The sequence below is a fragment of the Dermacentor variabilis genome, chromosome 6 (genome assembly GCF_050947875.1).
Source record: "Dermacentor variabilis isolate Ectoservices chromosome 6, ASM5094787v1, whole genome shotgun sequence".
Taxonomy (NCBI): Eukaryota; Metazoa; Arthropoda; class Arachnida; order Ixodida; family Ixodidae; genus Dermacentor; species Dermacentor variabilis.
Genome location: NC_134573.1, coordinates 17,673,693 through 17,699,878, shown reverse-complemented (window position 1 = coordinate 17,699,878; position 26,186 = coordinate 17,673,693). Strand labels below are relative to the sequence as shown.

The 26,186-nt window shown below is 44.3% G+C and overlaps 1 protein-coding gene across 9 annotated transcripts in view; it reads left to right on the top strand.

Moving 5' to 3' along the window:
* Nucleotides 1-26,186, top strand: part of LOC142584667 (solute carrier family 41 member 1-like) — a 590,717-nt gene that overhangs the window by 191,067 nt on the left and 373,464 nt on the right. For all 9 annotated transcript variants that reach the window (XM_075694835.1, XM_075694832.1, XM_075694836.1 and 6 more), the window contains one exon: nt 8,284-9,077. In XM_075694835.1, the coding sequence (XP_075550950.1) occupies nt 8,328-9,077 (750 nt within the window). In that variant the 5' untranslated portion in view covers nt 8,284-8,327. The remainder of the gene's footprint in view (nt 1-8,283; nt 9,078-26,186) is intronic.

Here is a 26,186-nt window from a genome sequence, read left to right as displayed (position 1 = left end):
AAGTCTTCACTAAATATTGTGAGAGCAATGAAATAATGGTCAGCAACTTTTTCTTTTACAATACTTGTTACAGGTTGCATGCTAGAAACACGCGTTAGCATGTGGTCAATACATGACGTCGTAAGTTTGTTCCCTAAGAATTCTTCTCGTGTAATTCCTGTGATGTTATTTTCCAAGCCGTAACTTGAAATGAGAGTCAAATAGTCGCTGACATAATTTTTAGTAGTAGAAGTATCTATGTTGAGATCACCTACTAGAATTATGTTATCTTTTTTCTCTAGTGTCATTAAGAGATGCTGCAGTTCCCCCAAAAATATGCCTATATTTCTGTCTGGTGGCCTGTGGATAGCGCAGATTATGAATGATGCACGTGCACATTCGACTGATAAGAGCAGCATCTCTGCTTCTTTGATCGTTATGGTCAGTCTTTCGCATAGCCAATTGTTCCTAACGTATATTATAACACCTCCTCCTTTTCTCTCGTGACGGCATACCGAAAATTGTTCAAAATCTTTTATTTGATATAACGTAGCATTGGTTTCGTCTACATTCACTTCGGTCAGGATAATCACATCTAAGGAGTCTTTATATGGCTCCAAATAAAGCTCTAATAGATCCCAATGTTTGTGTATGCTTCTGATATTAATATGAATCAGATCAAGACATGCAGTTTTTCATTCCTCGCAGGTGTATCTCTGTCGGTAATTTACCCAGTCTTTAATTGTGTTAGATTCTACTTCCATGCCTACGTCATTTTGGATAAACTCGCTTCATTTTCAATTCTGATAACACCGGCTCCTTCTTGTTTCCTTACGAATACTTTGCCATTCTTCACCCACGCAAACTTGTAAGACTTTTCTTTAGCTGCATTCTTAGCCATCCACAACAACTTCCTCGCATATGATGTCAGGTTTTCATTAATGAAGATTTTATCGGACTTTAGCTGAAGTTTTTTGGCTAGCCATGCATCGCTAATTGAACTGTTAGAGAACCTAACCAGTGTAGGCGGAGTTGCCCCTGTCCGAAGTCTAATTCTGTGAATTGCCTGTAGCTGTCCGTCCATTGGCTTAGTCAGACCCAATTTGGCAGCACAATTGTTCAAGATATCTGTGAGGTTTTCATTGTTTGACTGAGGTATTCCGTGGATTGCCATATTACTTCTCCGAGAGTACTCTTCTACGCTTTCAATCGTTAGTTTAATCTGCGTGACCTCATCTGCCATACTGTCGGATTTCGCACCTAGGTTCACGGTTGTCGTCTGCAGATTTTTAATCTCTTCCTTTTGCGTTTGAATCGCTTTCAGTAGTGTGTCGTACTGCGAAGAAATGTGTTCCAGTGAACCCTCCATGCCTACAATTTGCTTATGCTGTTCCTCCAGTTTAAACAGTGTGTCATTATGTTTCAGCATTTGTGTTTCAGCAGTTTTTTCTAATTTTGCTAGGCGTTCCATCATATCGCTGAACTTCGACGACAGTGACTCAATTGAAGCAATGACATCGTTCAAGGAAGGCTCTTTCATCACTGCCTTTTCATTCTCGTTTTTATGCTGTTCATGCGCTATCTTGCGAGCCCGAGTGTCGGCCGCTTTGCAAGTCTGGCATGTCCAAGAATCAATGTCAGAGTCGCTCATGCTTTTATAGGCAGTTTTAGTTACTCCTGCGCATTTACCTATATGGTACTTATTATGGCATAGACCACATAAAATTTCGTCGGATGTAAAAGCCTTCATGCACACAAGACAATCAGGGTTGTTTTCCATTTCACTCGCGTCAGCAAAGTCAAAGAGCGGAACAACAGTACAAACAAAGCAGAAGTGCAGTCCAGCAACGCCCCTTTGATTAAAACAAGCAAGATGAAAAAGATTCAGAGTTCATACCTAAAAAAGAGACAGAACGTTTCTTTCCGTCAGCGCCGTTCAAGGGCCCCGCTGGACTGCAACGATGCGATGATCCGCGTCTCTTTTAAAGCGTGAAGGGTCCCGGTTGTCACTTGCTCATTCGCTGCCGATAATGACGTCATCCGGTCACGATGATCACTGCATCTTTTGTTGCTCCTTGCCGCGCCGCATCTTTTGTTGCTCCTTGCCGTGCCGCATCTCGTTCCCCTGCAGGACCGACGGATTGCCTAAAAAAGAGACAGAGCGTTTCTTTCCGTCAGCGCCGTTAAAGGGCCCCGCTGGACTGCAACGATGCGATGATCCGCGTCTCTTTTAAAGCGTGAAGGGTCCCGGTTGTCACTTGCTCATTCGCTGCCGATAATTACGTCATCCGGTCACGCTGATCACTGCATCTTTTGTTGCTCCTTGCCGTGCCTCATCTCGTTCCCGTGCAGGGCCGACGGATTGCCTAAAAAAGAGACAGAGCGTTTCTTTCCGTCAGCGCCGTTCAAGGGCCCCGCTGGACTGCTTGTCATGTTTCTGTACTAGCTCGTTTGTAGCCTTTGCTGCGTTTGTAAGGACTCTTACTTGTTCTGCTAAGGTTTTATATGGTTCCCTGGTCTCGTTTCTGATAGCTGTGAAGCGTGCTTCTATGTTTGCTTCAATATTGTTTTGCCTTTCCTCAATATAATCTAATCTCATTGCCACTGTTCTTAATAGGCTCATTACTTCCTCATGATTCCGTTTTTCGTGATTCTCTGAGTCTTCCATCAACCTCTTTTTTGCCGGTCATCCTCTTGCAGGTGAGGGTGCCCTAGAGGATGCGTTTGAAGGGGGGGGGATGCCCTCCGCAGTTCCTGTGTTAAGATCGCGGGTTGTTGAGCAATATGTGTTTTACTTTCCTGCTGCTGTTGCGTTATTGCCTTCATTAGTTCCTGAATTATTCTTTCCTGTTTTGTATAATTGCTTTAAGTTCCTTAATTTCATTACTCTCGTGGGAGGATAGCGGTGTCCCGCTCACCTGAAGTGGTGCTCCTTCCCGCCAGGCGTTCGGTGGCGCCGGGTAGGACTCCGAGCGGTCTCGTTTTCCTCGGTCGTTACCCTGGGCTCGGTTTCTCGATCTGCTTCTGCCTCGCTGTTGCTTCTGTTTCGGGAGCGCAGGTTGCGCTCCCTGTCCCTCCGGTCAATGAAATTCCACTTGAGGTTTGCAATTTCGTTTCTTGTTTCCCTTGGCGGGCGGTCTCTCGTATCTGATCTTGCATTGTCTGGATCCCGCGAAGTGTTCTCCCTTGCACAGGATGCACCTCGGCGTGCACGTGGGCTGGTCTTGGACCGGATGCTCATCGCCGCAACTGTAGCAGAGATTTCTTCGTTCTTCCGGACACACGTCCGAGCGATGTCCCGGTGTTCTACAGTTGTAGCATGCTTCCACTTTGAGTCTGAAGAGATAGCAGTTCTGGATTCCTCGGCCGAATTGAATGGATTCCGGGACTCTCTTGGTGTTTGGGAAAGTGATGAGCAGGGCTTTTGATGATTTTCCCATCCTTCTTGCGTCCACAATCTCTAGCCGTGGGTTGACTTTAACGATGTCGTCCATGATCTCGGCGTGGCTTTGGTCTTCTAGAACGTGATACGCAATCCCCGTGATGCTGTTGTCCGGTGCCGCTACGTAGGCCCACGTCAAATAGACTTGGTCTAGGATTTTGATATGATGTAATTCCGCGTATTTACCTGCGCGTTCCATAGAAGGGGTGCTCACGGTAAAGGAGTTGTTCAAAGGATTGATCCTTACTTGGTCGTGTTGCTTGATTTCGCCAAAGTTCACTCCGATGTCCAGGCACAGGGCTGGGTAGTGGCCGTCTGGTCTCGGAGCCGAAGTCCGCCTCTCGGGCGGTGTACGATATTGTAGTCGCTCTCTGGCAGACGCGAGAGCGGCTTCCTTTTATATGGGCGGCGTCTTATCGATACGTTCACCCCACTGGTCTAGACGGCCTTGCCGGTGGCGTCCGTCGGTGTCATAGCTGCATCCTGTTGGGCATTGGCGTTCCCATGCTTGGGGCGAGCTCGATCATGGGCTTTGATGGCAGCCTGTATCCATAGGCTTCGGTCTTCATATTTCTCCGGGGAGATTTCTTCTCCGTTTACGGCGTACTCCATTGCGACAGTGTCGGTGACGGCTCGAGGGGCCGATAGCGTCCCTAATCGCGCTAGGCCTGAAGTAGGCCTAGCTCGACTAGTTGCGGCCGGTGAACGAAAGTGCCCCTAAAAGGCCAAAAAGGGGTCTAGCGGGCCTCGAAAAACAGCGGCAGGGTCCCAGGCACTCTCTGTGACCTTGTGGGGGTAGGTCCGGGTCTGCTGGTACAGATAGTCGCTCGAAAAAGACCAAGAACTCGGGAGCCCATACGGAGCACATCCGCACGACTCAACGCGCCAAGCGTCTCCTCACCAGGAAAGAAACTGTATTTCACGGTCTTATGTGGAGTGGCGTGTTATCCAGACAAAAAAAATGCCCATTCGCGATGATCGCATCCTTCCGCCGACATGCGCAAGAGGCTAAGGCCGCGTCCTAAAATGCGCTCAACTCGCCGTTTCGGACATTTACTGTTTGTGAATAAAACTTCCGTATAGGTGGGTGAGAGCTTTCATCAGTCCAAAAAACGCTGGCAGATCGCAAGCCCTGTGGTAATCGATGTTATGGGAAGCAGTGTGCGGGGAGTCTACCAAGTTAACGAAATGACCACGACAGCACCAAGACGTAGGTGGCTGTTTCACGACCTACGTGACACGCATGTCATGACCTATGATTTATGTTCGTCATACACTCTTGTCATACTATGCCAATTTTGGCAAAAACCAAGTTAGCGAAACGATCATGAGAGCTCCAAGACGTAGGCGGATATTTCATGACCTGCATGACACGCATGTGATGGCATTCATGTCATGACCTATAATTTATGTTCATCATATACTATTGTCATACTATGCCAATTTTGGTACATTCCAAGGTGTAGGCGGCTGTTTCAAGACATCCATGACACGCATGTCATGATATTCATGTCATGACCTACCATTTGTGTTCGCCATACACTCTTGTTATACTATGCAAATTTTGGTACATAACAAGTACGAAACGACCATGGGCGCACGAAGATATAGGCGGCTGGATGGATGGATGGATGGATGGATGGATGGATGGATGGATGGATGGATGGATGGATGGATGGATGGATGGATGGATGGATGGATGGATGGATGGATGGATGGATGGATGGATGGATGGATGGATGGATGGATGGATGGATGGATGGATGGATGGATGGATGGATGGATGGATGGATGGATGGATGGATGGATGGATGGATGGATGGATGGATGGATGGATGGATGGATGGATGGATGGATGGATGGATGGATGGATGGATGGATGGATGGATGGATGGATGGATGGATGGATGGATGGATGGATGGATGGATGGATGGATGGATGGATGGATGGATGGATGGATGGATGGATGGATGGATGGATGGATGGATGGATGGATGGATGGATGGATGGATGGATGGATGGATGGATGGATGGATGGATGGATGGATGGATGGATGGATGGATGGATGGATGGATGGATGGATGGATGGATGGATGGATGGATGGATGGATGGATGGATGGATGGATGGATGGATGGATGGATGGATGGATGGATGGATGGATGGATGGATGGATGGATGGATGGATGGATGGATGGATGGATGGATGGATGGATGGATGGATGGATGGATGGATGGATGGATGGATGGATGGATGGATGGATGGATGGATGGATGGATGGATGGATGGATGGATGGATGGATGGATGGATGGATGGATGGATGGATGGATGGATGGATGGATGGATGGATGGATGGATGGATGGATGGATGGATGGATGGATGGATGGATGGATGGATGGATGGATGGATGGATGGATGGATGGATGGATGGATGGATGGATGGATGGATGGATGGATGGATGGATGGATGGATGGATGGATGGATGGATGGATGGATGGATGGATGGATGGATGGATGGATGGATGGATGGATGGATGGATGGATGGATGGATGGATGGATGGATGGATGGATGGATGGATGGATGGATGGATGGATGGATGGATGGATGGATGGATGGATGGATGGATGGATGGATGGATGGATGGATGGATGGATGGATGGATGGATGGATGGATGGACGGACGGACGGACGGACGGACGGACGGACGGACGGACGGACGGACGGACGGACGGACGGACGGACGGACGGACGGACGGACGGACGGACGGACGGACGGACGGACGGACGGACGGACGGACGGACGGACGGACGGACGGACGGACGGACGGACGGACGGACGGACGGACGGACGGACGGATGGATGGATGGATGGATGGATGGATGGATGGATGGATGGACGGATGGATGGATGGATGGATGGATGGACGGATGGATGGATGGATGGATGGATGGACGGATGGATGGACGGATGGACGGACGGACGGACGGACGGACGGACGGATGGATGGACGGACGGACACTGTCCAAGTGGCAAATGTTCCCCAGGAAATGCTTCGCATTTAGTGACATATTGTTGGAATTTTTTCTTACCTTCGAAATACCGGTGCCCGATATGAAGCCTGTGTGAATACGTCAAGAATAGGTTGCATTAGGCACAAGCTAAATTTTCTCTGGGTGAGTCAGCCTGTGTCAAATACAGCGCGAGGCATAGTGAAGTGATCAATAAGATAAAAAGAGGGCGAATTGGAACCTATGCCTTCTTGGGTAACACACACACACAGAAATGAAACACTGCAAAGACGACAGGACAAGCGCTGGTCTAACACATGGGCCAGCGCTTGTCTTGTTTTGTTGTGTTCCGTTTGTGTGTGCGCTGCCCAATTTAGGGAACTGATCAACGTGTGATTACAGACACTGATCCCTTCACTGATAACAAATAATGCAAAGCAAAATTTACTCCTTGAACTTAGTGTTCTTGTCGTTATATATAGAGACTGGCATTCAATGTCTGCTTGTGAACTGCGACAAAGTATCACAGTCCATGCAAACTCTGTTCAATATCCACAAATTGTGTGTGTACATTATTCTTTGATTATAAGATAAGCTCCAAAATATGCAAACCTTTCTTGTGTTTAGACCGAGTGTTTATGCCTTCCCAGCCAGGATTGTGTGCAGCGGTAACCTAAACGCATTACTCGCTGAGCTTGCCAGGTATGTGGCATTTTGTTCTTGAAGAGGGAGGGTGTATGCAAAGTGGACTAAGCATTGAACCGTTGCAGTTAAAAAAATTATGTGGTTTTACTTGTTAAATCCAAGATCTGATAATGAGGCACGCTGTAGTGGGGGACTCCGGACTACCTGCAGTTCTTAACGTGCACCTCAATCTAAGTACACGAGTCTTTTTCGCATTTCGCCCCATTGAAATACGGCCACCGTTGCCGGGATTTGATTCCGCAACCTTGGGCGTAGCAGTCCAACACTATAGCCACTAAGGAACCACGGCGAGTCCATTGCAGTTCGCAACACCGTTAGTTCCAACTTTTTTCTTAAAGTAGGAGGCAGCCCACTTGCAAATCAAAATATTAGCAGCCATACCTCAGGCTGATACCATACCTTTGGCTTAGAGTGCAGTCAGGTTCTCGTGGCATCACGATGTTGACGTCTCAGTGTGCATGAACTGCTTTTTGTGTTTCGGCATAGCTTCTGACCACAAAAAATTGCATGTGATTAAGTTTGGGACCTGCACGGTGCGTAAACATAAATGATGTTTGAGATTAGATGTTGCATACGATGACACTAAATACACTTGCGTGCATTGCGTTTAGTTTTGCGGCATTAATTCATTAACAGGTTAAAAATATCTCGTTTGAGTTTTAGCTGGACATGCGAGTTTTACATGGATATTACCATTTTTATTACAAACGTGCACAATTTTTTGCGCATAGTGTGCTCTAAATAGCATATAATCAACTTGTTACTTGGGAAGCGCAGCGATTTGCACGTATTTCTTATTGCCTAGAAGGCAATGAGTATCGCAATAGCAAAACGTCGTCGCCTCCGTACGACACCAACACGTGAGCGCTGCGAGGTGGCGACCAATCGAGTGGCGCCACCATTTCTTCATGTCGTTGCGCATCAATCAACGCCGCACTCGAGACGGTGCGTGGAAACGGCGGCTGCCCCTTTCATTCGCAGGACGCCCCATCGCGAGGACGCGCGTGCTTCGTAGCCGGTACGCGTTCCGCTTCATTGTCTCACGGGGAGCGTTTGTCATCGCAGCCCCGGCGCATTGTGAGCTTGTGGAGCCGGGGCGAGCAGAAAAAACAGTTCCATGTAGTTTTTTTCTTTGCTGCAGGAATCCGGGAGGCTGACCGAGGTGGGAGCGCAGTGAATGCAGAGATGAACACTGATATTCGGAACGGTGTCTACGTCAAGGCGGACTACAAACTCGAATCTCGAAGGTTGTCGCATGACTTCGACACCGATGGTGAGAACGTCAGTGGCCAGCCATACAACAGCCATACCGCGAGCAGAATGGACCGAGAGGCCTTCCCCGAAGCTGCGAAGCCGCGTAACCAACTACAAAATGGTCACGTCTTTAGCAACGTAGGCGTCATATCGTGCAACGATCGCGACTACACAGCGGACGATGGCCATGCCTCGAGGAGAGCAAGTGTCGACTACTACAGGAATGTAGAAGAGTTCCGTAAAGACAGTATCGTCTATTACTCGAACAACGGCGCAGCCGTAACCGACGAGAACTTGAACGAGCCTACCACGCTGCGTCTGAAACCGAACACTGTCGGAGACGACGATGAACACTCATCTTCCTCAAGCAGTAGGCAAAAGCGCATCTTTGGGACGTCTCACGAAGAATCGCTGTTGAGTATCTTCAAGCAGGCGGTAGTGCCTTTCTTCCTTGGCGGACTCGGTACGGTGTTTGCGGGCCTTATTCTTGACACGGTTCAGTTCTGGCCGCCGTTCCAGCAAGTCACCGAGCTGTTCATCGTGGTACCTCCGCTTCTAGGCCTCAAGGGCAATCTGGAGATGACGCTAGCTGCCAGGCTGTCGACGCAAGCCAACCTAGGGAACATGGACACGCCGAGGCAGGTGTGGGACATTGCACTCGGAAACATGGCTCTCGTTCAGGTGAGCACACGCCCGCACAGCAATGCTGCCGTCGCTCTGCTCGATGCTCTAGCGTCTACTCCTCGACTTTGCACAATGACGCGAAGCGGTTCATAGTGGCACATGATTAAAGCAAAACGAAGCCCAATATACACACAACTGCCATATTACGGTCTGCCCTAATCATGTCCTATTGTGAGCACTGGAGTCAATATATTCCGCCTGAAAATAAACCGGGCCCGCCTTGTCCCGGAACTCGAGTGGGGATTACTACTCTGGAAACTGTTAAATTCTACTCTGCTAGCAATTGGGAGAGAGCTCCTTAAACCAATAAGAGCGTACGAGGTGGCGAATTTGGTGGCATCTTCCAGTCTGCAAAATAAAACCACGTACGTTCGACAATCGGACTGCCGGCTGCGTCGCCACACCAGCGTCGCCTAGCGGTAGCTGCTTTGTCCCCGAGTGCGTTGTATGCGGCGCGGACCCATTCCATGTCAGTGCGACGAGGAGAGTGGAACACAACTCTCCTTACTAAAGATTTCATCGTCCTTGCAGCCTGCAGACTTGAACTGACTCACCGAGCAACATACTCTACTGCACATGTCCGCATATGCTTTTGAACGATGGCGAGAAGATCTGCACATTCACATTGCTTGCTACATGTGCCGGGGGTCACGAGTACCGGCAACTGTTTCCGATGAGCAAGGGTGATCGCACGCAGCAAACGCTTCTACTGCACAGACGCGAATAATACGAAATATGAAAATATATATAATCAGCGCGAAGTCAAATGATCCCTTCGAATTGAACTAGCAAATGTAACCTTCGGCACAATCCAAAGAAAAAATAACAAAGCACGCGATAAAACCGTTTTATCAAATGCGTGCGCGATGGCGCCATCTACATATGAGCTGCTCGACGCTAGTTTTGCAAAGCGATTTGTGGTGCGTAGTAGAGATACGCACGCCTGCAATTGGTGGTTGTTTTCGGTGTGGCAAAGTTTAGTTTCCATGACTGTGAAAATTATTCTGAGACGTGCTGAAGTGTTTTAACTCGACATGGCCAGTGCGTCTGCTGCTGGGGAGGCCGTGCAATTGTGTGCACGCGTGCTTACACCGACCATCGTCAGTCTCGGAGATGAGATTCATGAACGTTTATGTTATCAACGTGTCCATATTAGGTAGCTTTAGATTAGCGAAGGCAAACACCACTCAAGCGTTGGGCGACGCAGCCCCACATTGTGGGCCCTTCGCGCTGTGCTCGCTTTGGATACGTTGGCCGCTTTGCATCCCTTAATTAAAGATGCCTAATGCAGCTCAGTAGTTGACCCTAGTCAGCAGCAATATGTCAAAAAACATACGAGACAGCGTAAAAGCGTGGATGTTTGTTGCGCTGTTTACTTTGACAAGCCTTCTGTTATATCTTTATACGTTGCGCAAGGAGTTGGTTAGTTTCAGGCGATCATCGCCCTCGAATAAAACAGTTTTGTTCAGTAATTACAGCAGGCCAAACAAGCCGCGAGGCGGTTAAATTAACTTTTTCGGGTTTTGCTTTACCATTCTCTTCCACACACTCACCCGCTTCCTTGAAACCGCGTCCTGAAATGAGCCGTCGCATTTTGTTTATTTATCCATCACTGTTTTGCAAGGCAACGAACAGGTGCCGATACGTTACACTGCAAAAAAATTTGCCTTACTTTACAGAAAATTTGGTGGTAATTTGTGACCGAACAATCTTCCGTAAATTAAGAACGGTCATTTCCGTAGAACGGACGACTGTAAAAGAGAGACTGTAATACAAGATACGAGTGCTTCTGTATCTAGAAAACGGAAGACTCTGTATTCTGAATCTGTACTATAACCGTTAAAGTACGGTGCTTCTTGTATTCAGAAAACGGAACACACTGGGGGTATGCTGAATTTGTACTACAACCGTTAAAATACAGGTGCTTGCCGTATTCAGAAAACGAATGACTCCGTATGCTAAATCTGTAGTATATTCGTTAAAGTACAGGTGCTTCCCGCATTTCATCTGGCAGAGCATATCCACTGTTCGGAGAATGTGCCATCGGGGACAAAATTGCCCAGGACGTGCGAGAGTCGACCGAATTTTATGGTGCACTATTTGCTGGGATCAGCCGTGCCACCATCTGCGTTCGGAATGTGCATACGTGACCCACTGTTTTCAGCGGTATTGAACAGAAATGCAATTTCGTGAACGCTCGCACTTCCAGGGTACTTTAGTCCACGATAGTACATCTTCTTTAATGCAAATGTCATGAAGGCAGCTCATAGCCAAAGCAGCAGGTCACCATTGAGAAAATTGTCTTGCCAACACACCGACATGGCTGCAGAGATAAAACACTTTGCACTTTGTGATATGAATGCATTGCATAGCATATATACAAAAATGTGCAACATTTCAGTCCTCAAGTTCTTAGATCACAGAAGCAACTTTATTTTCTTCAATCACTCGTCTTGCACTTCTTCCTGGTGAAAGTTGTTCTTGACCCCAAACGCTTGCAATGATAAACTTGCGGCTGTTAGGAGAAACAAATAGTATTCGTGAATATCCATCCTAAAGAAAGCGGCCAAAAAGTATAATCACAGAACGCGACAAAGCAGTAACTTCTGTATTAGAAAAGCATGTAAGTAGACCAACATTGTTGGAACAAGGGATGTTGCTGTAGCCAACATTTCGACATAGGTGCTCGTCATTAGTGTAGCAAATGTTTTCCTTGGCTGTGTTGTTTTGGATTGTGCATAGCTCACTGGCCCCTAGCCTCATTGGGGGAGAAGAAACTGGTGCATATAATAGGTCAAGAGAAGCCAAAGTGTTAAAATAAACGAAGGGAGGGTGTGCTTAGCAGTGGCGATTGTGATGGAGCGGGTATCGGCACTGCTGTCAGTACTAAGAGTACTTGCTAAGAGTAGGGGTGACCAAAACAGAAAACGATGTACACATGTAAGCAGTCATAATTCCAGTAGACCTAATCTTCCCCGAAGACAAAATATGTATCAAGATAACCAGTTTGCACTTTTGGAAAAGGAAAACGAATAACTAAGGAAAATAAATTTTCTATCAAGATGCATCTGGTTAAGATCACTGTAAATGGTAAATGAATATACATTATGAATATATATCTTGTTGAAACCCGATGAAGAAAAGATATATTAACCAAATATTAAAAAATAGGGACATTAAAATTAAACTGGGTATGACCATAAAACAGTAAAGAACAGCCTTTAGAAAAAAATGGGATGGACAATATGATAACCAGGTGCAAGATTGCAAAACGTCGAGCGCTGTTTATATTCATGCTGCTGTTGACGGCTTCAGGTTTCTGTCTTCCTGTGGAACCTTTGTCTTACTTGAACAAGGAAATGGGTCATTTTTTAAACAAGCCAGTTCAAATGCAGTACAAAGCTTCAACATTATTATAATGAAAGAAAATATTATTGTCAGTTCTCCTGGTTGTGCTTCCATTCACCAGTTATTTCCACCGGTGTAAGCTCAAAATTTAATGGTCTAAATGGACCTTAGCTCCTGGCAAACCATTAGCTGGTCTTTTTTTCAACACAGATACCTGCACATTATACGTGTTGGCAGGAGTGCTAGCGAACTACATTATACTTGTTGCCACAACCAAAGTGAAACTTGGTAACAGTGATAAAAAAAAACCAGCATTCCACAATACTGATTCAAGTCGTCTGGAAAAGTTGCTTAAGGTTATGTACACCCCCCACCCCACCAGACAAAATTATACACCACATTGACTCTCATGGTGTCAACCATGCTATTATAACGCTAGGCATCAAGTAGGAGAATTAGGGGATAAGAGGGCACAATGCTTTTTGTTAGAACATCAAATGTGGTTTACATAAATGCTACATTACAACTAACAAAGGAGCAGCCGATAGTGACCAAAGCATACGAAAGCTCATGAAATTCTGTGCAGCAGAATGCTGACGATGAGGTGTCATGCGCACAAGTGCACTCTTTCACACAAAATGACGTCCTGCAGTCAAACCTTATGCCAAAATTAGAGTTTGAAAAACACCACAGTGGAAAGCAAAGAGTGCTAAATTTGTTGAAAATTACTAAACATTATTTGATTATTCATTATCCTTACTGTTGGGAAAGATTCACAGATTGTTCCCTACGGGTGCTGTAAACAGGCACCCTGCTTTTACAGTCGTAGCAACAATGTTCTGTGGCAGAGACAAGAATAAATGCTGAAGAAGTTTATGCAAGAGCATACCCTACAAATTACACCCCATTTCACATTCCAATGTGGTAGAAGAGGAAGACGAAAAAAACTACTTTCTGGTGGAGGATAGAATAGAATGGAGGAATAGAAGAAACAAGTGTACCATAACCATTGCTGCTGCCGATGCCTGTGCACTAGCAGTTACATATAATATGGCAGTTATAATTGTTTTTTTTTCACAAGCACTGCAAGCTGCTGCCAGTTTACCAGTACACAGCTGTAATAAATTTAGGGCAAGCTAAAGCTCTCTAGTGCATTTATCTCATATGACACAATTGGAACCCAATATTCTGCAAATAAGTGAAGCGCGATGTGCCATCCCATACAATGAAACACCTTTGAAGAATCTGAATCACCACCTGCGCTCTTAGCAAATGTAGCAAATGTTTTCCTTGGCTGTGTTGTTTTGGATTGTGCATAGCTCACTGGCCATGCACAAGTTGAAAACGCCACGCCCGCTACTTTCCTGTCGGGAACGCTATCATGCTGATAACGTGCATGCCGTTCGTTACTGGAAAGTACAGGGCTCGCAGCGTTAAAGAAAGGAAACGCATCAAGGCAGATGATGACTATCGTTGTGTGGCAGAAGTGGCACTCCAAAGGGTGTAACTTTGCCTAAGAGTGTGGGCAGTGACGAGGTAAAAGAGTGTGTTCTGTGTAAAGTAGTGCACCTGTATAACCTAAAGCTGTGGAGAATGCATTTAGTATCAGCTGTGAAGGTTTCTAATTTTAATTGCACACAGTAAAAACGTCCATGCAGTTTTGCAAAACGAAAACCCCCTACCTTTTTGTTGTTCAAAGATAATGACACGTAGGGCCATAACATGTACATTATGGGTTTCGTTCCCAAACAATCAAAGTAAATAGCACCACCCTAAGTGTTATGTGCCTTCTGTCTCACATTTTCTGTCAAAAATTGTTAGTGTCAAATGCTGCGATCGGTAGAGAAACGGATTTCTGGAGGAATATAAAGTATTAAGTACTGTGATCTCAGTTCCTTCACTGCAGTTTAAGCATTATTGGGTCGTAAAGTAAAAAAAAAAACGAGGAATAAATACATGCATATTTTACGTCACAACCCTCATGAGGTATTTAGTAGTCTGGATTATAAAGTATTCCATATTTACAACGCAGGACAGATTTTATTCCACTGAAAGGATGGCATCATGCCAATGATTCTGCCTCATAATCAGAAAGTGGTTTTGGCACGTGAAACCCCAATTATGCCAATGATTCTGCATTTGGTGCTATACTTATTTGTATTTAGTTCAGTTGGATGTGTGTATTGTCAGCGATATCGCTTGACATGTTTTATATTGACTGTTTTCCAATTTAGGCAAATTCGTATTCGCAAATAACCTTGTATGACACCAAGAACTTGCTTAGCAGGAGTATTTCTAACATTTGCAAGATATGAGGCTCTTGAATGCATATCTAAGCCTGGGGTGCACGCCGCCCCCTAATCTCATCAGCAAGTTTCTGGAACTCATCTAGGAGGTTTCTTATGATGAAGGTAAAGTTGGTTGAACGGGAGAAATAAAGACATTAAACAGGTGAATTACGCAGCATAAGAATGATGTCAGCAAGAAGCAAGCATCAAGAAGCACTGTCACTCAATGTGCATAGACTATCAAAGGCAAGAATTATTTGGGATGATTTAAAATTATGCCATTGGAAGGAAATGTCTTTTAATCTATATATAAACTCTGATTATTCACTCTACTACCACGACCTTCACCAGAAACATTCATAATCGTTATCCTATCTACGCCACATCATCCTAGCTAATATTCAAGCCTTCAGAAGCTGCTTTTTTTACTGCTAATTCTCTGTGGGAAAGAGGTGTCCGTATGAAGACCCTATCATATACTTATTACCCGTTTTTTGATAAATGATAAGGGAAAAACTTCACACCAAAAATGCATTGAGCTTAAGCAAGTTCTACGTTTGAAGCTGTTGATTCTTTTTTTCGCTTTGCCATCATTGACCCACCTGGTTAGCCAAGTAGACAGAAAAGCTGCAGGAGAAAGGTAGGGGTGCCAAATTAGACTTGTGCCCCAGGGGACCTTTTCACGGTCACTGGAGGAGCTGCCTGTGGCCTCGGTATATTCCTTGAAGGCCATGGTCATGTCTAAGAAACCTTGTCTCCATAGGCAGCACAAAGAAGGATAATTTTTTAAGCTGAGTCTTTTTCTTAAAAGAACCAATTTAAGTTGTATTCGTGGCTTTGCACCACAAAACTGACACATGAATGGCCACTCAAGACACTTTATGTGTATTCGCAGGCTTATTCCTTGGAAAAACACTTTTATGTAGCACACAATGGGTAACAGTAACACAAAAGTGTATCTGGAGGCTTTCATATTGCTCTACAACTTTTCATTGACACATTTCATTTAATTATTTGTGATATTTGTTAACTAATTAAGAATTATGCAATTAGGCAGAATGCAAAAAAAAATCAGAGTATCTCCAAGCGATGGCAAACAACATTACCTTCATTTTGTCTAGTTACATCGCATTTACATATTTCTAAATCTTGGTGCACGATAGTTAAGACACCCTGTTGATCAAAAAACAATATTACAATTTTCAGAATCATCTCTTGCGTGTTATTGGTGGCTATGGCTGCTTCAAGTTATTCTTCCAGTACGGTACAAGCAGTTTTGAAGTGAAATTGTTTTGCATCGAGGGCGTGTAATCTAGAAAATCATGCAAAAGGTAAAGTTGTGTTCACGATTAAGATGTTTAACTAAGAAGCTGCAGGAAAAGGAAACAGGACACAACACCTAATAAACAATGCAAAATTTGAAAATTTAAACTGAACAAGAAACCAGTTTTTGAAAACACAGAAAAAATCCAGCAGCTTAAGTCTAATATATCCTTGCTATGTACTCCAAGTGAAGTTGTTACCGCAATGATTGGGCACCATATGAGGGTAACAACTTTGAGCAGAATATTAACATCACTACATGAACTGGCCTTTGAAGATTCTTGATCTGAAATCCTCAACGACTTGTTCTGGCGTTTAATCTGTCGAGCTCAATCTGTATTCTCAAAAGCTGGCTCTCGGCCATAATTTCTTTAAACGCAGCATCAGCTTAAATCTCAAGATAGGGTTGACCTGTAAAGTGTATAATGCATGGCAAACATCATGAACACTCTTACATGTTAACCAGAGGGTTCACTCATGCGGCCATGAAATTGTGATGCAGACACGATATATTGAAGCTGGTTTCGTGAAGCGTTTCATGCTTCCAAGGCTTCTTCTCCAGTTGTGAAAGCTGTCTCCACTAGCTAAATAAGCGATGAGAATAAAAAAGAACTTTAACCTGCATACAATACGCTGGCTATTTGCAAGTAAACAGCAGCCTTTTTCGGTGTTCAGGTTGCCTGGTGCAAATCTACTATGCCACAGTACTTGCATTACCCAGTATCAGCAACTTTAAAATGCAATGTGTTCAGAGCCCTTTTCCTCTGTTTTTCTGTTTGGAAACAGTTTACCATGTGTTCAGTAGGCGTCGAGAAAGGGGACAGAAAGCACTGTGCACCACTGATTTCTAATATGTTTCGCTGGATGCAGCACATCGCACCGGATGCAGGTGAAGCCAGTGGAAATGCGGTGTCATGCAGTCGCTTGTCCTGGAAGCAGGGTATATGGTGGACTAACTAGTGCGTGCGATCAGATAATATTGCGGCCGAAAAGCTTTTGTTTGTGGTTTTTTCACATTTTAGGAGGTCTCTACATGTCTGGTAAGCACTTTTATGACAATCTGAACCCGTATACAATAGTGTTCTCTTACATCAAGTTTTTTCTCATTTACCAGTGTTTCCATTGCACGCCACTTATGTTAGCGACACTGTAGACACTGCAATGGAAAAATTCTGGACACCTCGAAACACTGCTTGGGTAGTTTATGGCACATAAGGGTGGAATGTTAGGGGAAGAAATGGCACACACCCGTGCAAACGAAGTGCTGCCGCAAAGTTGTGAAGCACCAACTTCCGGGACAAGGTTGACTTCAGTCGAGGGTGCTCGATGTGCTGTCCATCCCCTGTAGTAGAGATCAGTGGTGTGGACCCTTTTATACTGGCTGTCTTTTCTGGTCGGAACCTTGGCAACAGCTTCCACCATACATTTTTGACCCTGCAACATGTGCAGAGAAAGTCACATCACTGTGCGTTGATTGTATGGCTTTATTGTTCTACACATTTTATCAAATCATTAAAAAATACAGTTTGCACATTTTTACTACTGTATATAGACAGTCTAGTTGCTAGACACGCGAAACATTACCATCCCTCTGACAGAATGCAACAACAGAAGCGTACACTGTAAAGCTACACTAAAATTTAAATTGATGTGACACCGTATGAGCATACAGTGTGCTTACTGTATGCTCTAGCCCTGTGTGAAGTAAAAGTTAATTGTCAATCATTTATGATGGATTTCTACTTATTCTGGGTCATCAAATTGTACAATCAATGTTCCAAGTTTACACATTGTTGGCTTTTGATTGCCTATGTGATCCGTTTCCTAATTACGCATGCAGTAATCCCACTGTTATAAGGAAAAAGAGTTAGAAAAAAAAAGGCCGTGATAATCTTCCATATTTGCTGAGGGCAGGAGCAATGGCCAATAGCATGTGGTTGAAGCTACATAAATACTCAGTTTTCACACAGCTTAATTGTTCAGCAAGTAATAAAGACGTATGCTGTGCACCTCTGCATGACCAATAAAATCTGACTACTTGAGACTGCACTAAGGCTGCTGCTTGGTACTGTTCGGCAGTTAGGCTTTGGTTTTCTGATATACAGAACTGTTTAGGTACCAGTAGTTTACCTTGCGATAAAATGGAGCTTGGAGCACTGGTCATTTGCACATAAATAATGCGACAGCAAATATAACACACGGATATGAATATGGGTCTCTTGGGAAAAGTACATACACATTATGACTATAATGTGATGTGATGCCACAATGAAACAGAAAGCAACGCATAGAAGTGGACGGCACTTCCATGCCACCAAGCTTATTGGACAGACAGTACTTCAGAAGTGCCCGCAACACAATGTGTTGGCGGGCTAGTTGGTGTGAATCCATAAATGCTTTGCTAATCGCAAAACAATGGACACAAGAAAGACAACAGCACAAGGCGCTACTCTAAACTGAAATCACTTTATTGCGTCTTTCCTTTATAGATAGTAGAATCTAGAAGAACATGCGCAGTGAGCACCATGTGCAGGAACCACCAACAACCGATCACAAGAGCGCACTCATGCGACGGGATCAAAAAAACCATATTGAGCACTGCACAAGGTTAAAGAAGGCACACTAATGCACTGTGACCCCAATGACTGTATGAAGAAAGCTTCCGATAACTCTCGGGCGGTGGTATCACAGCACTTTTTCAAAATCGTAGTATCACGAAACATGGCTTTGCACTTCCATATTTTACAATGCTGAGCCAAATGGGAACCTGTGCCTGTTGGTATGGATCGCTTATGTTCGCAATGTTTCGTGATACTACGATTTTGAAAAAGAGCCGTGATACCATCGCCAGAGAGTTATCGGAAGCTTTCTTCATACAGTCATTGGGGTCACAGTGCATTAGTGTGCTTTCTTTAACCTTGTACAGAGCTCAATATGGTTTTTTTGGATTCTGTCGCAGGAGTGTGCTCTTGTGATCAGATGTTGGTGGTTCCTGCACATGGTGTTCACAGCGCAAATTCTTCTAGATTCTGCTGTCTACAAAGGAGGGACGCAATAAATTGATGTCAGTTGAGAGTAGCGCCTTGTTCTGGTCGTCTTTCTTGTGTCCGTTGTTTTGCGCTAAAAAGCAATTATGTATTCCTTGTTTGTGTTTGAAGACAGCTCCACACGCAGCAGCGATTCCAGTATTGCTGCCCAGTGGTTTGGCTCGCCGCACTTTGAAGTGCCACAAAATATAACGAGAAACCTGCATTATAGTCTTGTTGCAAACAAGAATATAACGTGAGGTGCATTCTGAAGCCGGAAACTATAAAAAAAATTTTCATGATGCACCACTGTGCAGGGTTTTATAGCAAAGTCAAATACATTTAGTGTAAATATCACACTATGATGGTACACAATGGTGGTAATCTGTAATAATATAAAAGGTGCCTTAATGTTACAACAAAAGTTGACATTACTTAATAATAGCCCTGTAAAATTTAGCATGCAGGGGCACCACTTGGTTAAACAATAGTGATGTAATGTCTATGTACACAAGTATTACCCATGCATTTCTGCCATTGTCCAAATGGCATAAATGAATGGGTAATTTTATTTATTTATTTATTTATTTATTTTATTTATTTAGTACATACTGCAGACCACATTGTGGTCCTTGCAGGACGGGCAGACAATTAGTACAAGGCATATACAAGATACGTCCGTATACATTCGTAAAATATATAGACTTTACAACGATATATTGCTCACAGAAACACTTAATGAAAATATCAAAACACAATACCTAAATCAATCCATGGTGCAAACAGAACAATGTAAAAAAAAGCAAGGGAATTGCACATCAAACGCAAGGGAGAGTCGAGGATTTGCCTTGCTCATTCAACAGCAAGGAGAACACATTATATGTAAAAACAAAAAAGACAATAAAAACTTACAAAAACACAGTCACATGTTGTAAGGGGCGGGCTGTGAATTCCATTCAGAAATAGTCCGGGGAAAGAAGGAGAACTTATAGCTGTCTGTCCTAGCATAGATGGGTGTCAGTGTATCCGTACGATGGTGTCGTGTATACCTTGTGGAGAGGCGACTTACATATAGTGAAGGGTCCAGAGCCAATTTGTGATTAATTAGATTATGTAAAAAATCTAGCCTGTGTTTCTGTCTTCTCTGTTCAAGCGAAGGAATGCCGTTAGCCACCATCAACTCTGACGGCGAATCCGAACTTTTAAATTTGGAATAAATAAAACGAACATATTTTCTCTGTATTCTCTCAAGTTTGTTAACATTGACTTTAGTATAGGGATCCCATGCAACGCAAGCATATTCAAGTTTTGGCCGGATATAGGTTAGGTATGCGAGTAGTTTAACGTTTGAGGGGGCATTTCTTAGTTTGTGTCGCAGATAGGTTAGCTTACGAAAGGCAGAAGAACACGTGTTATCAATGTGAAGGTTCCAAGAAAATTTATTAGTGAACGTTATGCCAAGGTACTTGTAACTCTCAACTTGCTTTAATGGAACAGATCCCATTTGATAAGCGTACTGTAGGGGATTCTTTTTATGCGTTATGCGAAGAGAGACAGTTTTATCTATGTTTGCAGCCATGCCCCATTCTTCGCACCACAAAAATATATTATTCAAGCTAGAGTTAAGTTCCTCCTGATCATCCACGGACTTAATAGTACGAAATACAACGCAGGCATCTGCAAACAGCCTTATTTGTGTTCCTGGTTTGACTACGGTAACTATGTCATTAATATATAAAAGAAAGAGCAATGGACCCAGGACGCTGCCCTGGGGAACACCTGAAGTGACTGGTAGATATCCCGAGTTGTGATCGTCAACTGAAACATACTGTTGGCGATTAGCCAGACAGTCTGTAATCCAAGTAATTATGATGTCCGGAAGGTTAATGTTCCTTAATTTTAAAATTAGCTTTTTGTGAATTACCCTATCGAATGCTTTACTGAAGTCTAAAAACACTGCATCAATTTGACCGTTGGCATCTAAAGCTTTGGTAATTGAATCAATTATTGTTACTAATTGTGTGGTATTGGAATAACCTTTTCTGAAGCCATGTTGAGCACTTGTTAGTATGCAGTGTTCATCTAAGAATTCATTAATGCGAGTTGCGATTGTGTGCTCGAAAAGTTTGCAGCAAGATGACGTTAATTATATGGGGCGGTAATTCTCGAGCAATAATCGATCGCCTTTTTTAAAGACCGGAACAACTCGAGCCATCTTCCAATCCTCAGGCACTTTCGCGCTTAACAAAGATGCTCTGAATAATACCACTAAGAACTTGGCAACAGTTTCGGCGTATCGCCTAAGAAACACATTCGGGAGGTTGTCAGGGCCAGCAGTTGTTTTGGTTTTTAAATTGAGCAACATAGACACAATGCCATGGTAAGATATAAAGTTCGCCTCATGCTCTTCAAACCCTGCAGAACTTAAAGATGGGTCTGATCGTGCACGGGAGAATACGCTATGAAAATAAGAGTTAAAATGTTGTGCAATGGCATTTAAGTCGTTAATAATGGTTCCATTAACTGCAATTTCCGTAATAGCCTTCTTGCTATTGCCAAGGTATCCCCAAAACTTATCCGGTGCTTTCTTTATAGAGTTCGGTAATGTTGTGGAAAAATAAAAATTTTTTTAATCGCGCACGGCGCATGACAGCTTGTTTTGGAGTTCCGTGATAACGACCATGCGTGGATGCTTCTTTTTTATTCGTTTGATTTTGCGCTTTAGTTGTACTATTCCACGCGTCATCCAAGGCGTACTTTTATTGACTTGCTCAGTTTTAGTGGGTATGAATGTATCTATGCAATGCCTGCACATTGTAACAAACGTGGTCCAAAGTGTAGACACATCACTACCATTATCTCCAAAGCGCGTAAGACAAGTTTCCATGTAGTCAACTATGCTGGTGTCATCCGCTCTGGTGTAATCTTTAAAAGATTTGGCATTGTTAGTTTTAGGAACGGTAGTTTTGACAATGGGCAAGGAAAGTGCAATAAGGTAATGGTCAGATAAGCCATCTTCGATTGACACGGTATGCTCGGAAAAGGTTCGGTTTAAAAAAAATAACATCTAATATAGAACGTGATGACCCTTGCACACGCGTGAGTTGATTAACCACTTGAATAAGATCATGTGTTAGCATAATGTCAAAAATAGTGTTAGCATTTGCATCAGCCTTATTGTTTGCTTGGAGGAGCTCCCAATTGACACCAGGCAAGTTAAGATCACCGATGAAAAAAATTTTCTTATTTTGATACAGAGACATGTGCTCTTTAAGTTTATTCAAGTAGTCTGGTGTAGCATCGGGCGGTCTATAAAATGCGGACAGCACAAAGGATTGACCCCAGCACGATAACTTAACGCATAGGTACTCTAGTTCGGGAGTATCACCGATAAGCGTGGCTAAGCGTGGATAAGCGTGGCGTGGCAGGTTGGAAGATTTCTAAACATGAAAGTTCTGAAACATTGTCTGGATCATCGGCGGCGCTCGTGCCCATTTCTGCGCTTGCGCGTGACGGCGGGTCGTTGGGCGGTATGGTTTTTCTGCGTCGTTTTTTTTAACAGGTATTCTTTCATTTTTTTCCTCGCTCCAAATATAAGCTGTACTATTGATGTATAATTTGTCAAAAGCTAAGGAAACTTTATCACCCTTCTCGCGGTTTTCTTTCGCACTTGCCCACAGCTTCCTTCTAACTTCTCGAACTTTTCGCGAGTAGTCTTCACTTATTATAATCAAATTAGGTCTTCTACTGTAGTTCTCCAATTCGGCTATTTTCTTTTCAAGGGTCAGAACAACTTCGTTAATATGTGAAAGCCGGTTTTGGCATAAAGTGACCTTGTCTTCAAGTTTCGATAAAGCGTCAACCTTTTTTTCAATTTCAACCAGGCGGTTTTCTTTGATATCCTTAATATCAGCTGCGATCTCCTTAAGTTGTTTCAAGATTTGAGCAACTTCGGTCCCGGGGTTAGCTTCAATGTCCCCTCCTAAAAGCAGCGACTTCCGGAGGCAAAAAACATCAAGCAAGCAACACAGCCATGGGCACGGCAGCACAACTAGAAAAGGATCGCTTGAACGGTAACACTTGCCGTAAGCCTTCCTCACCTGCACAAAGAAAAGCAGAGAATTGGACCGCATTCTTTCGGTGCCACCGTGCCCAGTGGTCGCGTATTCCAAAGGGTGGCCCTTTATACTTGTTCCGCACGGTGTCGTCACTTGCAGAGGCTGCGTGGCGCCCTCTGCGCTTGCTGTTGTTGTATGATGAGGTGGTCTGATGGGTGGCAGCAGAAACTGATCAGTAGCTTGATGGTAGATGAGATCGCCGTGCTTGTACGTAGCGGCCGTGACCACGTTGTGATCCAGGCAGTATGCAGTGCGCAGGAGGCAGAACTGCACAAAGAAAAGCAGAGGATTGGACCGCATTCTTTCGGTGCCACCGTGCCCAGTGGTCGCGTATTCCAAAAGGTGGCCCTTTATACTTGTTCCGCATGGTGTCGTCACTTGCAGAGGCTGCGTGGCGCCCTCTGCGCTTGCTGTTGTTGTATGATGAGGATCACAAGCAGCTGGGCACCAGAGTCGTTGATTGCAGCAACACGCGGTTCCACACCATGCATGCCTGAAGAAAAGCAGAAGTTTGACTATACGCTCACGCCGCTCATGCTGCCAGGTGACCCGCGTAGCCGTCCGAGCGCCATTGTATCCTGCGCAAGCACCAGGAAAGAGGCCACGTAGTCCAGATGAAGGGCGGATGCGTCCCAGGCAGTGCAGTCTTATCACAAGCAGCTGGGCACCAGAGTCGTTGATTGCAGCAACCCCCGGTTCCACAGCATGCACGTCTGAAGAAAAGCAGGTTTGACTATGCGCTCACGCCACTCATGCTTCCAAGTGGAACTTTGATGCATACATAGATATTACATCTCTATTGTTTAACCAAGTGGGTAAACTATGTCTGCCTCATACAAGATTAGAATTAAACCATAAATTATATATAGTCACCCTAACAGTAACACCTCATTTGAACTCCACAGTAAGTAGACGCGTGTTGATGCCAGCATCCCCCAATGCTAAACTGTGCTGCATGCTTTACAGAGAAATTATAGTGGCATCACTCAACTCTGAAGCTATTCAGGAGTGCAGCATTGTAGAAGACATCTACAAATGTCCCATTTCATGTATAACAGCCTGAATTGCTTGGGCGTTTTACCAAGTGCAAATTAAAATTACTTCTCCTTGTTTAGCATTTTTGCCTGCTAGACCACAATCCATTGTCATCAATATGTCAACATATTACCTCAAAGAACCTAATTTGGCTCATAGATTAACACCTTTCGCATACTGCCACAGCTGCACTCTGTCATATGCGTTGCAATCATAAAGGAGTGCTTGTCCACCAGCACTCCAATGCCACTAACAGTGATCACCTACACAGCTAAGTAGATGGTCATGATTCAGGTAGCAAATAGCTAAGAGAAAAAATATCCGCTCCCTTTGAGAGCTACAATACGGCGATAACTTGAGAGAGATGGATCCATTGCAGGCAGCAGACCTCTTCTCAGCTCCAGCACAACAGCAACTTGCCTTTCAGTAAAAGAAAAGGATTGATTAGTAATGATAAGTTACCTTGTTTTTGCTGAATATCAATACAATCTGACTTTCATGCATATCCACTCTCCGCTTTAGCAATACAACTGAATTATTCGTAAAATAAAAGAGTCTATGATGATACCATTCGCTTCTCTTGTATGTCCAAATTTTTTCGCACTGATACCCCGTTTACTGCTCGCTTACTGACACGAATGCCTTGACTGCCCAGACATCATTCGAAGCAACACGTCTTGCTGCACCGCAAAAAGTTGCACCAAGGAAACACAGCAGAGCAGCCAGAGCAAAGAACTTTTTTTTCTGGTCACAATTAAAATGTGCACCCAAGCAAGAAAGTAACTATCACAGGTAGTGAGCGACTGCTATTGCCTCGAACGTTTATTTCCGTATTCTAACAGAAGTTCTTGTATCGGATACAGTATGCTCTCAGGCCAATACAAGCGTCAATACAAATGCGCAACTGAACGCAGTTTTATTCTACGCTTTTAACGCGAGTGAGCAAAAGGTTAGAAGTACCTCACGGAAATTGCGATCGAGCCGATCGCGCTACGTATGGAATTGATCTGAAAAGATAGGGTGATCCCTTTCCCCATTCATGCTTCATTTTTGCCCTAAGACGTTGCGTAGTGGTCTTTTGAAACAATATTTCTGTTCGCGACACGACATCTTTCTTACCACACATCATTTTAAGACCTACGTTATACAAACCAAATAAGATTAAAATGGGCTTACCTCATGAGCAAGTTATACGAGCGCGCGTAGACTGTTGAACATCCGTTGAGAGCAAGCAGGCTATCCGTGTCCAAGCGCATACGTCGTGCACCCAAACATAGGACAACTTCTTCGATGCCGCAGCGTGCAGAGTTTTTTATACGAAGTGAAAGTCATCCAGCGCAAATATCTCCGCGCGACGACGGCAAATGACGAGCGCACAAGCGTACACAACACAGCGACAAATTCGGGACTTTGCTAATTCGAACGCGCCGAGACGCAAGCAGCGTAACCATCCATCGTTTCTGTTCTTCGCTCCCGATGCGTCAATCTCTCTTCCTTGGAGTCTTGCTCCCCTCTTGAGTACAAATCAAGAGATATTTACGGCAAATTAACAATGCGCACTGCAGGCCTTTGCCCTGCAGTGGGCATAACTAGGCTGATGATGATGATGATGACGACGACGACGATGATGATGATGTTGATGATGATGATGATGATGATGAACAACTTTTACAACACGACACGAAAAATGCCGGCTGACTACACATGTGCAGCTCCTTCTGCCACTCCTAACGGATAGATGGATGGAAGGTAGGAGCGTCCCCTTTGAAACGGGGCGATGGCAGTTGCCACCATGCTCAGATTTTTATTTTGCCTTTTATTTTTACCTGTATTGTGTGTTATTGAATTTCTCGATTTTCTTTAAATACGTCTTCCTACCATTTTAACCTTATGTCACCTCTCTGCTTTTGTGCCACCAATCCTCCAATCGCCTTTTGCTAATTTCCACTGCATATTTATTTACATGAC